Source organism: Pleurodeles waltl, chromosome 1_2 (genome assembly GCF_031143425.1).
Source record: "Pleurodeles waltl isolate 20211129_DDA chromosome 1_2, aPleWal1.hap1.20221129, whole genome shotgun sequence".
Classification (NCBI taxonomy): domain Eukaryota; kingdom Metazoa; phylum Chordata; class Amphibia; order Caudata; family Salamandridae; genus Pleurodeles; species Pleurodeles waltl.
The window spans coordinates 167,190,358-167,204,167 of NC_090437.1; the positions used below are offsets into that span (position 1 = coordinate 167,190,358).

At 42.2% G+C, this 13,810-nt stretch overlaps 1 protein-coding gene across 2 annotated transcripts in view; it reads left to right on the plus strand.

Annotated features, from left to right (window-relative positions):
• Window positions 1-13,810, plus strand: part of LOC138298872 (zinc finger protein 436-like) — a 135,770-nt gene that overhangs the window by 73,239 nt on the left and 48,721 nt on the right. The window contains exons 3-4 of one of the 2 annotated variants that reach the window (XM_069236909.1): window positions 6,782-6,892; window positions 10,075-10,176. In XM_069236909.1, coding sequence (XP_069093010.1) covers window positions 6,782-6,892; window positions 10,075-10,176 — 213 coding nt within the window. The remainder of the gene's footprint in view (window positions 1-6,781; window positions 6,893-10,074; window positions 10,177-13,810) is intronic. The other variant, XM_069236910.1, reaches the window with a different exon arrangement.

Sequence of the window (13,810 nt, forward strand, 5' to 3'; positions counted from 1 at the left end):
ATCCTTAGAAAAATTAAGGTGAATACTAACCATAATGCCTCACAAAGCCCAGTACACTTAAGGTCAAAAAGGGAAAAGAAGAAGCAAAGGATAGCAAGGAAAAAAGCAAAATTAGTTAAACAAAAAAGTATATGTCAATTTTTTACGCATCACAAACAGCCAGTAATGCTAATGCTAACACTTCTTTGCCATCCGATATCAAGTTATCCGCAACGGTCGAGGAATGTCCCGGTTCAGGCCCAAGTCCTCAAAGTGTTTTTGTATCTTAAATAACAGAGGGCCAAAGACATGAGGAACAAAGCCGCCTTTTTGGTCAATTGATGGCTGAAAAAAATTGGGCCAAAGTGTCATATACTACCAGTAAACCGATTAACAAAAGACCAGTCCCCAGGGTATGCACGCCAGTAAATTCTCAAATAAATACAGAGTCTAATGACATAGTAGATCATCCGCATTTAACAACAGAGGATATCAATCAGGAACAGGAAAAGGTGGGGAAAGGCCCAAAGACTAAATGAAAGGAGTCCATCCAGCTCCGGCACGCCGTCAAAATATCTGTTGCAGTGTCAATCGGATACAGGTTATAAACATTTGAGCCAGAACAATGAATCATCCACAAATGCCTCATTGATGGCGGCGACCACAGAGGTACATAAACTACTTCTTATTCCCCATTTTAAATCAGAGGGAAATTTTGATACCCTGAATAAAGGAATTTTTTTAAAATTAATTGGGGAAATAAGACGCCTATCTCACATCTCACCGGTGGATCTGCTCTCTGTTGAGTTTAAACCCCACCCACTTGGGAACGATCGAGAAGCCACACTCACAACTTGGTCCACAGCAGGCCATGTCCATCAATTAATATCACACACTGACGCTTTTTTTGTCATGGGGCATCAAATTACGTCAAATAGACCGCCCTTGTTACCCAGGTCCACTGCGGGCCCCCAGGAACTGTAATAAATCATAGTTAAGTGGGACGACAGGGGCAGATATAATCCCTTTGGCAAGGGGAAACTTATCAGTCGTGAAACACGATGGTGAAACAGTAATAGGCCACATATTTTGGGCCTCCAAAGAATCTCTCCCTTTTATTCTACAAAAAAATCCCTGACAGTAGTCCAAAAATCAGGACTCGGGGTGCAATTAATCCATACGTTAAAATTTGTTCATGGAACGTCCATGGTATTCAACCACTTCTATATGATCAAGAAGTCCAAGCCTTTCTTCAGGAATATGATATAATTTTACTCCAAGGAACCTGGTGCACAGAGTTTATTGCAGTGTCCTGGTAGACATCTCATACATTTCAGCAAGGTCTAACAGCAAACATGGCCATGCGAAAGGAGGCCTGGCGACCCTGATTTCCACAGCTCTCATATGCCATAAAATCCCAATTGATATAGAATCAAATTAGATTCAAGCAACCAAGATCACATTAGCAGACCGCAGTGCAGCCAATTAGATCTAATCCTAATAAATGTGTCCATTCACCCCAAAAAAAGCTTTTAAGGGGGGGAACCTGGAAACTCTGTGTGAATTTATTAAAACCATATTGAGACAATACCAGGAGTCCACACTTATCATTAGTGGTGATTTCAGTCATAATCTATTGTCCCCAAAAGGAGAAAATGCAAAAAAGCAAGGGGTATGCGCCCAAATATGTCAGCTTGAAAAATTAGGCCTATCCCTACTAAATGGAAACAGCTAAAAGGATTCTTCGGCATCTATTACCTTTGTAAGTGGGGAAAAGAAGTTCAACCATTGATTATATCTTCATAAGTTCCTCTGCAAGGGCACTGGTAAGGAACTTTCAAATTAAATGCAGAATGGAGAGTGATCATTTCCCACAATCATTGGAGCTAGCATATAAACCCGAGTTGCTACAGTCCTCAAATGATTTAATAAATCCTCCCAGAGTTGTTTAATCTTAAGAGATTGAAATGGTGTGAGAAGGAAACAGCATCACTGATGGAGGAGGTCTTCCAGACGGCTGGTGCCCTGGGTGAAAGAAAAACACTTGCAGATATGCAACAAAAGGAGCCAACCCTCAATGTAAATTGGAACAAAGACTGGGCCGTGCTATGTCGTGGCCTGCTGGCACAATTCCCAGCCATCTCTAACTCAAACTTTCTGGGGCCATCCCACGTACACAAAAGGGACCGTGTTAGTCAACCTTGGTTCAACAAAGCTTTGGCAATCAGAAATCACAAATTGCGCGTCAAACCAGGAAAATTGTAAAATGTTAAAAGCGATCCAACGAGGAAGAGACGAAGAAAAACGTATTTTATGGACTCTGGAAAAAAAAGTATCGTCTTGATTGTTGGGCCGCAAAAAGAACCTCTCAGGAACATGCATGGTCCAAATTATTATGGGCAAGCCGACTGTCAAATAAGCCTTTTGGGGGCTGGTGAATGATCTGGCAGTGGGGAAAAGTAGACATCATAATTGTGGAATAACCCAGACAGCCTGGGTGAGTCATGTTAGTAGTCTGTACGGGCTGGCAACCAAGCCGTCAAAAGGTGGAGCCAGACTTCTTCCCACAGTGATGGGGTCCGAACTATCAATAAGTAATAATCAACCATTAAATTTCCAAGTCAAGTGTAGGATCTTGGACATTGCCGATAAGGATGATCAAATGCAAGTTTGGAAGATAGAGTAACTAGTCGGTGTGATCAAGAAATTGAAGTCGGAAGGGGCAGCCGGACTAAATGGACCTTCCAAACGCAATCCTTAACGTCGATCCAGTATATTGGGCACAATATTTTCTGCCACTCTTTAACGCTATCGTTCACTCCAGTCGGATCCCAGAATCTTGGAGAGGAAGTATAATACACACCATCTATAAAAGTGGAAATCCCACTCTTTCTTCAAATTATAGGCTGATAGCCCTCACTGACGTAGAGGCCAAGCTATATGGCTCATGTTTGCTGCAGCATCTTCAAGCCTGGGTAGACGAAAATAAGCTACTCCCGAGGTTTCAAACAGGCTTCAGGGCAGGCATGGGAACGTCACTTTCCCTTATAGTGGAAAAAGCCAGGCACAAGAAGTTGGGCTTCTATGCATGTTTTATTGACCTTAAATCAGCCTTTGACCGGGTTCCAAGGAAAAGATTGTGGGCTAAGCTGGCTAAATGGGGCATCCCCAACAACCTACTGAGGGCTATTATAGATCTCTACTCTGATACCTGCGTCCAGATTAAAATTAGAGACGGTTCAAGATTAACAAATAGAATACCTACAAAATCTGGTTTAAAGCAAGGTTGTGTTCTGGCACCAATCCTTTTTAATCTATACCTGGCAGACCTTGCTGGCATGTTAGCACAAGTGAATAGTCTCCCCCCGACACTGGGTTCAGAGAAAATTGGGTGCTTACAATATGCAGACAACATCGTCCTGCTGAGCCATACTCCCCAAGGACTGCAACGAATCCTATCAGCACTCAACATATTCATGGCTGAGCACGGCCTGGAAATTAACCTGGATGAAACTAAACTGATAAGGTTCCTTGGGGCAAATTATAAACAATTCAATTGGTACCTGTGCGATAAAAAAGTGGATATGGTGCAGTTGTAAAAATATATAGGTGTTCACCTCAAACCAGGCCTGAAATGGAAAAGCCAATTACAGTCGATCAAGGCAAAGGCCAATTCATTAACATATAGCTTTAACCTGCTCAAAAAGAAGCTGGACTGCTCAAACTGGTCCCATTTATTAAAAATTATGTCTGCTCAGCTGCTTCCAGCCATCCCCTACGGGTCTGAAATATTGAAAGGCTGTGAGATCATGGCTCTGAATACCAGTCAGGTTAAAACATACAAGGCCGTTTTTAACATCCCGAAAAGTGACTCCCCGGCGCAGGTCAGACTGGAGATGGGCCTAAAAAAACAAAGTTTCCAGCAACAGTGCGCCTTCCTTAAATCATCGTGGAAGTTACGTGCGGCAGAGGATTCTTCCATTCTCTACTCCTGCTGGCAAGAAGTGCAGGTGCAGCAGATTGGCAAAATGAAAGGAACATGGGGAAGCTACCTAACCCATGTTATCATTAGCCTGGGAATGGAAGAAGCCTGGAAATGTAACATTGGGAGGGTTGAATTTAACAGATTAGTTAACAGGATGGTTCGCTTACTCTCGCCCACCACAGACCAAGCCATCCTGGCTAAAAGACGGCATGCCTGGGCCGTCATGGGGTCCTGTTCGACATTGTCCCCACAGGGGTACTTGGCCGACCACTTTTCTGTTCACATCAATTCCTGCTATACCATATGGCAGTGGTTCCCAACCTTTTGATTTATGTGGACCCCCATTTTAACAATAATGGAACTCAGGGACCCCACTGAATTATCATTGGAATACGGGGACCCCCGCTTGAGTCATTACTGGAAGCTGGGGACCTAATTTGTCAACATTTGTTAATATTTTTTAATTTTCCAAGCAGTCGCGGACCCCCTGAGAAGGCTTTGCGGACCCCCAGGGGTCCCCGGACCACAGGTTGGGAACCACTGCCATATGGGTTTCTTTGACACTAAAGATCGTCCTTCCTGGAAAGGCCAGTACATCGATCAAAATTGCCTCTTATGCGGCTATAATCAAGAATCTTTGCTGCATGTTTTTGGTATTTGTCCCGCTTTAGGTCTGGAAAGAAGTAAACTGCTAAAACATGATTTTATAGTTAATAATATCTGTTCATGTAGATCGGTGGTAATATTCTGAGTGAAGGGTGAGTCAATTTCATTTTGCTTTAAAGGAGTAAAATCTTTACAGCTGCTCCATAAGAAACTGAGCAAAGCAGATTTGGGAAAACTGCTGTAGGTTAGTTCTCAAAGGTTGATCTTATAAGTTTATTTTGGTTAGAAATTATTTTTAGCTGTCAAGCTCTTTAAAATTTCTTTTATTTTTAAATGTCAGTTTTACTGCGTAATGTTTTTGTGTTATATTGCAATGGATTTTATTAATCGAACAATAAATATAAATCCGAAATCTACTTGACAGATTCTGTAGCGTTGAAGGCATTGTTTTCAGCAAATCTGTCCAGTCAATCTTTTACTGCGCTATAGTATGCATTGCCTAATTTGGGGCTCTCGCTACTGTTGTATGCATTGTTTTTTTGTTGTTCTCTGTACACCTGTACGCCTTGTTTCTACACGTTTATTTCGCCACATTCTAGCCAGCTATATAGTTACTGATGTGTCCATTGCTTTCAGTAGGTCTCATTATGGTTTGTGGATGTCACTATTTCTCTTGCCGAACTGCCATATGTTTTAAGCTTTTTTGATGTATTACCTTTTGCATTGTTTGTACAGACTTCTCTCTAGTTTCTGTAAGTACTGCGTTATGTAGTTCTCTCGCTTTACAAATACATACGTTTTGCTTTCTGTAAGCCTCTACTTTCCTCCCACATGCTTAGATATTATTGCTGCACTACTGCATCCTTTGTGTTCTCCAGATGAATCACTGCCCCAATGTATGCATTGTTTTCTATGTATCTACTAATGTAGACTTAACTTTATACCTGGTTTCCTCTGTACTGTGTACCCATAGCTCTTTTAGGGCTATTTGTGTCATTTTGTATGCAATTTTCAACATCTGACTCATTTTAACCCCTAAGTTTATTTTGTCCACATTTTGTCCCACATTTACCAGAGGAGTAGCTAGAAAAATAAAATAACCGGGAGAGACTCCACCTTCCCCTCTAGGGTTTCGTTCTTTGCTAATTGGTTTCTTCTTTCTCGCAAATTTTCAATCTTATTGGACCCGATCTTTATTTCTTTGTTTCTTTCTTCTAATCTTACTATCTTTCTATTTATATTTGTTTCCTTTTTCTGTTTGCTTCCGTCGGTTGTTCCACTTTCTTTACGCCTTTCCTTAAATTGTTTCATCTTACCCTTTTACTGGTTCTTTCCTTCCATATGGTTGTCTTTCTTTCAACTCTTTTATTGATTGATTTTCTCTTTTCTTTTTCCTTAATTATTTGTCATTCCATTCTATTTTTGTTATTTTATTGCTGCACTGTTTTTCTTTCCTTTTTCGTCTACCTCCTCTTATTGACTTTTTTGTATCTTGGTTTCTCTCTTTCCTTCTATTCCTCTTACACATTTCTTGTTTTCCCCTTCCTTTACAATATGTGAACTTTCTGTACGCACACTCTCTTGATCACTGAGTTTGTCTTCTTTGGCACCAGTATGCTCCACTCCTTAGCTCTGTATTCCATTCTCTTTGAGGTTGTTTATTTATGAGCTTCTGATCAGAGTTCTTTGAGTCTCCTATCAGAGTCAAGGAAGAGCACTAATAGTAATTAAAGCGTCTAGTGTGACAGGACAGCAGTGACCCCAAGGGAATATCCTACTTTTGCTGCTAAAGGGGGGTGGTTCACGAGACCCTTGCCTATGACCACATTCACATTATTCCGGTTCCACCCATTCTTGCTAACTCAAAATGAAATTGAACAATAAGGTTTTTCCAGGGGTTTACCTTGAAAAAGGACTAGATTCAAGCAGCTTTTGTTATGCTCCATGTTGAGTACGTGTCAAACGTAGTTTCTTCAGTTTGTCTTGGTGCAAGCATTTATAATTCGTTGCCTCTTTGGAAATAAGAATCTAACCTGAGGATGACTTATGTGAATGAGTTCACACAACTAAACGCATGCTGCTTCCAGTCACTGCAAAGATAGTTATGAGGCAGATCACTTCTCTTATCTGCAGTTTTGTTTTAAGAACAGTTAAACTGTATCAGTTATTGCTTAGGTAAATGTAGATTAATTGTGAGTTTGGTTTACTCAGGTCCTCTTATTGCTACCTCAGTCTTTTCACTAAAAGCAAATGAGAAGGAAGACACGTACCCTATTGAGGATCCAGACTTTGAAAAAAGATACAGTATACAGAATTCTCCAGGTGAGCAACTTTTGTTAAGGTGGTCTTCTGCCATTATGATTATATGGCGTGCAGCAGCCTTCTATGTGTGTTCTGATGTTGCTAATATATATGTTAAAATGATCTGTAATTGTGATTGTGTGTGTATTGAGTGCATAAGTGTGCATTTGTCCTTAAACTAAAAACTTGGTCTTGAAATCAATGAGAGTTTATTGCTTTTTCATGCAAAACTGATGGATTAATGTTTTATTTTGTGTGGATGTGTACAAAAATACCACATGTCTTGTTTTGCTGCTTAGGTTGAAGGGAAAGTTTCAATTTTTGCTGCTGAACACTGACAGTGGCTGTATCTACAGGGAAAACGTTCCTGTAAATTGATTTTGCTGAAAGCTCCGGTTTCTGTTCTAACAGGTTTCTAAATGTAACATGTTTTAATACTTCTGAACGCTTCCAATGAAAACATAACAAGCGAGAGATCACTCATCAGCCCCATATAAATGCACAATTTGTCAACGGTAACCATAACAGTTGCTGCTCAGAAGCTCCCGACGGCCTTGGATCTGCAAGAAAAGGCATCATCATGTGAAATATTTAAAGTGCCAGAAAAGTCAAGTGCTGTCTGAGGAAGCTGTATTACAGTTACTGACAGCACTGGCAATAATCAGTGTTGCCAATAAATACATTATTTGCTGAGACCATAATTCAGTGTATCTTCCAGGCCTGAGTTAATCTCATTAATACGTTTCTTTGGGCAAAGAACAGTACTTAACAATTGGGAATATCAAGCTGGTTTTCTTTGCCTGTACTTCTGAAGACCTTGCGAGAGAAGACAATGCTAGGGATGGATTGTCCGTGAAGCACGCTGCTATTTCAATACCATTGTTCGTTCAAGAGATAGTGACATGTCTCCTCATGGCTTTGTGATTCTGGGCAGAAATAGCATATTTCTGGGTCACATTACGCCCCTCAATATCTCTGTAAAGTAGCATACTTTTATAGCCATGTACCCAGAATGAGACCTGGGGAAGAAGGTGTTGGATGAATTAACAATGGATAACTTGCATATGTAGTACGTCTCAGTTCAAGAAAAGAGCTGATGAGGACCTGTAAACTTACCTTATAAAAATGTAAGAAACTAAATTAAAAAATATAAATAATGTAAAAAATGGTCATAAAATGTTCAACGTCGCCACCACCTATGCAAATGTCTTTGAAAAAACATAAAACGTACATTACAGTTGTAGGTTTTGCCTGGCTCCATGGCATCTTGCAAAACAAGGGGAAGAGGGCGGAGCCTTTGGTGTGTTTTTGCATGTATGTGCTTCCACCTGGCTGCATTATTTCACCTGATGGTACGCCCCAGGCCCCCCTCATTTTGTTCATATTGCCAAGTAGGACAAACCTTTTAAGTAGGAAGTTCCTTTCAAGCAGGACTAAAAGAAACCTCAGGAAATATGGTAACAAGTCTCTGTTTGCTGCTGAAATAATAATACAATTTTTCTACATGCAAGTTATGTTTATTTTTCAATATTTGCACTTCTGAAACTTTATTGGTTACTTTTTATTTTCTTGTTCAATGATTCAAGCACCATAAAATGTATGCAGTGCCACAGTGTAATAAAAATTAATTATTTACATTCTGTTTGTAAAGTGAGCACGATTAGTACATAATCTCTGTATTTTGAAAAAATAATCCTAATACAGTTGTGAAATGAATAGACAAATTATTCTGATCATTGCAAATTGCATATTTTTTTGTTTTGTTTTTGTATTAGTTTCTAGTGCTTTCATATGTTTATTACGTTACAGCCTTGAGAAAGTGACTAAGCCTGATGTACAAAGTAGTTTTGTGACTGCAAACCCTTCGATTAATAGAATCACGGGATTTGCAACTGCAACCTAACTCTTTCTTTTGTACAAAACCCATTTTACCAGTCAGAAAAGTGTTTCCAACTTTTACAACGGAATTTGTGACCAATACTGAACCGCAGTTTAAAAAGTGTGTCAGGAACATTCCTTCCAAACTTAGATTCAAAGGTTTGTGACTGCATTTCCAGTTGCAAGCTAAGTTTTTGCCACTTCAAAGCAGATGGTTGCTGATTCGCAAAAGAGGAAAGACTCCTTTGTCTTTCGGAATCTTTTTATCACATTTGAGGGGAGTAGGCCTACGGGCAGCTTGAAATTTTTTTTATTTTGTGCCTTTGGTCTGCCCACTGCTTCCCATCAGCCTATTGCTTACCGTTGTTTTGCTTTCCTTTCTGTCATATTTGCTTCAGTGTAGTTTGATTGATTTATTTTCTGTTCTTGTCTTTGTCCTTCCTTTGTAGCAAAGCTTCTCAAGAATCCTTGCATCCTTCCACTGCTCCACACCAGGGAACTACTCTATCTTTTGTTTTCAGCACCACTACTCTTGCTCCCTGTGTTACTTCCCCCCTCACCAGCTCGTCTATTGGTTCCCCACCTGCTATTCTATTTGTTTGTGGGGGGGTTTTCGACACCCCCCAGCTCCTCTGTTGCTCCACTGCCATCTCTGGCTCCATATCGCTCCCTCCGTGGTGTTGACATTCACCCCCACCCACTCCTATTCTTTCCCCGCTCTTTAAAATTAGAAAGCAAGTGGCTGCTGTCATGGTGCATAGGAGCTCATGCTTGGTGACAAATGCAGGCTTCTATCCCATTACAGCACAGCAGCTCTGTTTTGTGTTTGCCAGTGTTCTTCTAGATCAACTAATAAACCGTTTTTACTTTTTGCTGATGTGGAACAGCATTGGCAACAAGCACTGGCAAAGTACAAAGGTCAGATAATGCCATTAAAAGGTGCGACCTATTGGCTTTGTCAATGTTTGTTTCGGTGCTTCATTTCCTGTTAAGTGTATAGGCAGCAAATTATCATGTGAATGAACTGAGTTGTTTCACTGTTATTCAGAAATATATGATGTGCTGTTTGTGACTTCTAATTGAGGCAGATTCATATTTTTTTCCAATACAGAATCAGTTACAATGATATTACAAATTGAGTTAATTACAAAAAAAGGACAAACCTATGCAATAGGCCTTTTCAGTCCTAATTACGCAACTTCACTTTCATTGATCTTTTTACACCTTCTCTCCACAAAACATGAAGTTCTTCAAGTAACTTTCAGTTTCAACTGACAAATACAAATGCACATGCTGATGTTTAATTTTTCCCGTTGGATTTGCAGCCCTTAGTTGTGACATTTTAATGAGGGAACACAAATCAGAAACACGTTTAACAGATCATCATAGTGCAGTAGGAGAGAAAGTCAGTACAGCTTCCAATTCTGGTAAGTTACATTTACTCATGAATTCTTCCATTGAGATTGATTTCTTACTAGCTTCGACAAGTTTCCAGTGCTTCTGAATTGTGTATCTGCTTTTAATCAAAGTGTAACAATCGTTGGTGCAGAAGGTTCAGTGACACCAGGGCCCAGGTGTGTGAGTGGCTCACATCATCAACTGGTTCAGTCAAATTGCCATCACCGATTCATCTGTCTTTTATTACAAGACCAGTGGAGAAGAGGGTTCGGTATTCCTCCCTTGAATTCAGTCCCGCTGCAGTCTTGCATTTCAACCTGTTGCTTAGTTAATTTAAAAAAAAGCTATTACTCTGGGACATTGGAACTTATTTTTTGTGAATTTGCAACCCCACCTAAGTTTTAGTGCATATCCCTCCAATAGATGCAGAATCTCAAAACAGACTATTATACATAAAAAATAGGATGCATAAAAACAGCCATCATTTTTAATGTGGACTTGAAAACCACAAATCGTACATAGATCTAATATTTACAACAGTTATTTAGATTCAAAAGCGACATACATGTATGTCTCATTCAAGAATCATGAGTAAAATGCCACTTAAAAAGAAATGGATGACATAACTGCTGATTTGACTGTCAACATTTTAATAAAAATAAAACAGAAAGAGCATGACCTTTATTTGTGTGATTTAACATAGGGATTCTTAATTTAGATGAACACCATCAAGGGCACTCCGGTATAAAATTACTGTTCAATTAATAGAAACAATTGTTACGGCTTAAATATAGCTTAACCCATTGTATACTTCAAATAAGTATTTTATGATATACAAAAAGTTATTTCAACTTGTCTTAAATTTTCTGATCAATGCAGTCTCTGTAGGAAAGTAGCACCTTTATGGCATAGTTACTCTCACTTTTTGCATGGTGTCAGTGTGCTTAGACTGTAGTACACTGGGATCCTGCTAAGCAGGACCCTGTGTCAGTGCTCTCTGCCCTAATTTAGTTGTAAGGTAACTTTAACACCCCACAGTTGGCATACTGGACCACTCATGAAAGTCTCTAGTCTATGGTACTTAGGTACCCAGGGCATTGGTACACCAGGGGTCCCCCATGGGCTGCAGTATGTATTGTGCCACCCATGAGGGTCCATGCAAACTGTGATGCAGGTCTACTTTTGCAGCCTGCATGAAATGGTGCATGCACCCTTCACCCCAGATACAAGGCTTGCCTTATATAATAGTCACTGCACTCTGGCCCTGTAAGTCACGCCTAAGGTCAGCCCTTAAGCTAAAGGGCAGAGTGAATGTTTCTAAGTGTGAGGGCACGACAGCATGAGCAGAGCTGCCCCTACAAATCCCAGTCTCCATTCCCTGAGCTTTGTACGTGCGGGGAAGCCATCTTAAGGTATGTAGTGAGCACTGGTCAACTTGAGTGGTCCAGCTACATAATGGCTTCACCTAACCTAGGCATGTTTGGTATCAAACATGTTGGAATCATGCAGCTACACTGATTCCAGTGTTAGGTGCATGGTCCCATGTACTATGGGGGTTCTTTAGGGGATCCCCCATGTCTGCTTGTACAGCCTTGCAGGGTCTGCATGCCAGACCGTGCTGCTGCTGACCCCAGACACTGTTCTGCCCCCTTGCTGGTGAGCTTAACTCAAAGGCAGAACAAAGGCTTTCCTGTAGGCAAGAGGTGTGACCACCTCTTCCTTAGAAATAGGGGGGCTCTGTGTTGGGGTGGGGTGCCTCTGAGCACCACCAGACTGCTTTGAAGGGCACATTTGGTGCCTTCCGTGCATAAACTGGTTTGCACCAGTACAGGAACCCCCAGTTCCCGCTCTGACGTGAAACTACACAAAGGACAGGAGAGTGACCATCTCCCTGTACAGCTCCTCCCCTAGGGAAGTGCACAGAGCTCTGCCAGGTGGCCACTTGATTCTGCCATCTTGGAAATAAGATGAGCAGTGGCCCCTGGGAGCTTCGGACCGGTTAGTCCAGCTGGGTGACCTCCCTGACCCCCTCTCATAGGTGGGTCATTGCAGTTAGTGTCCAACCCCCTTCCTGGATTACTTAAGGGCTCCCCCAAGCGTGGAACCCCAGATTTGTCTGCAGGACTTCAGGAACCGTCTGCAAGTCTCCTGTGCAAGACACTTCTGCAACCTGGATACTGGAACCACTGTTGTTCTTTGCTGGAACCAGAAGCAAGTCTGTAATCAGTAGTAGGGATCATGCTGCAACTTTGTTTCTACTTCCTGCAAAGACTTCTGCAACCCTGTGGCCATGCATCCTCCTGAGTCACTGGGACTCTGCTTGAACTTAGGAAAGCAAGAAGGTATCTCCCTTGGAGTGAAGGAGTCATTCCCCTGTATCTGCAGTCACCTCAACAACGGACACTGGCTCGTGGATCATCCTGTCCTGCAGACTCTCCAAGGCTCTGCAACATAAGTGGTGGATCTATGGCTCTTCAGAAGTCTGACCTTTCTTCCTAGCAACTGGGAAGTTTGTGTGCTGCTGAGCTGCTTGGCTGGAACCCCTGTACACTGCATCTGCTTGTCGAGGTTGTTGGCTCTTCAGTTCGAAGACATTCTAGCTCCAAGAAGCCCTGGCCTCCAGCACTCTCCAGCTCCAAGAACGACACCCTCTCTGCAATTCATGCTACGTGGGCATCCCTCCTTGCTGTGCTGCTAAGGCCTCCCTGTGCCTCCTGCCATAGGGTCCTGCTGAGGAGCTCCAACGATTCCTGCTGGCTCTCCTGCCTGCTGAGGGCTGGCCCTCCTGCCTGCTGAGGGCTGGCCCTGACCTACCTGCCAAGGTTTAGTCACGTGGACCTTGCTGGTCCCCAAAACTCCTGTAAACTCTGCACAACGCTTCTTTGCATTTGCCAAACCTTGTTGGTGGTCCTGTTGACCACTGACCCCTCCTCAATCCGACAACTGGTGTGGGACAGCTTGTGGACGACTCCTGGGATCCTCCAGCATTGCCTGGGCTCCACAGCTGCACTTCGTCTCCCACCGTCCCTCAGAAGACATCTTTGAGAAGGGTGGGCATTGCCAACCCCCACCTATTGGGCTCCTCTGGGTGGACTGGGCTCTGTCCCCTCTCTCCTTAGGTCCTCTTCCCACAGGATCATGCCTGGGTTCCACCAACCTGTTCCACAGGTCGCAACAGCAGCTGGACAACCGAGATCCTCTTTGACTTCAGCTGGAGATTCTGACACAGTTTCACCCCAATGCACTTAGGCTCCCTGGTGTAGGTACTCCACTGTTCTGGGTATCCATGGGTGGGGGCACTATGCGACCTCCCTTGTCCCAACGGGTTTCGTCGAGTCCTCTGGGAAGGATCCTAAAACGTGAAAACTCCTGTCACCACTTCCCCATGTTATCCTATGGACTCTGACCCGAGATTTCTACTCTGCACACGTGCAACTGGGGAATCCTACCTACTTACTTTTGGGCTTTTAGCACTTCCCCAGCCCTAAGGGTCCCTAGGTAGTATTGTGGGTTGAGGGTGATTTTCACTTTCTGTGTTTTTAGTATATGCTTTGCGCCCCGCCCCCTCCACATAGGGGCCTGTGTTATTTTATGCTTTTACTTACCTGTTCCTAAGTATATTTTTGTATGACCATAGTGTAATACAGACTGAACTGTATTGTT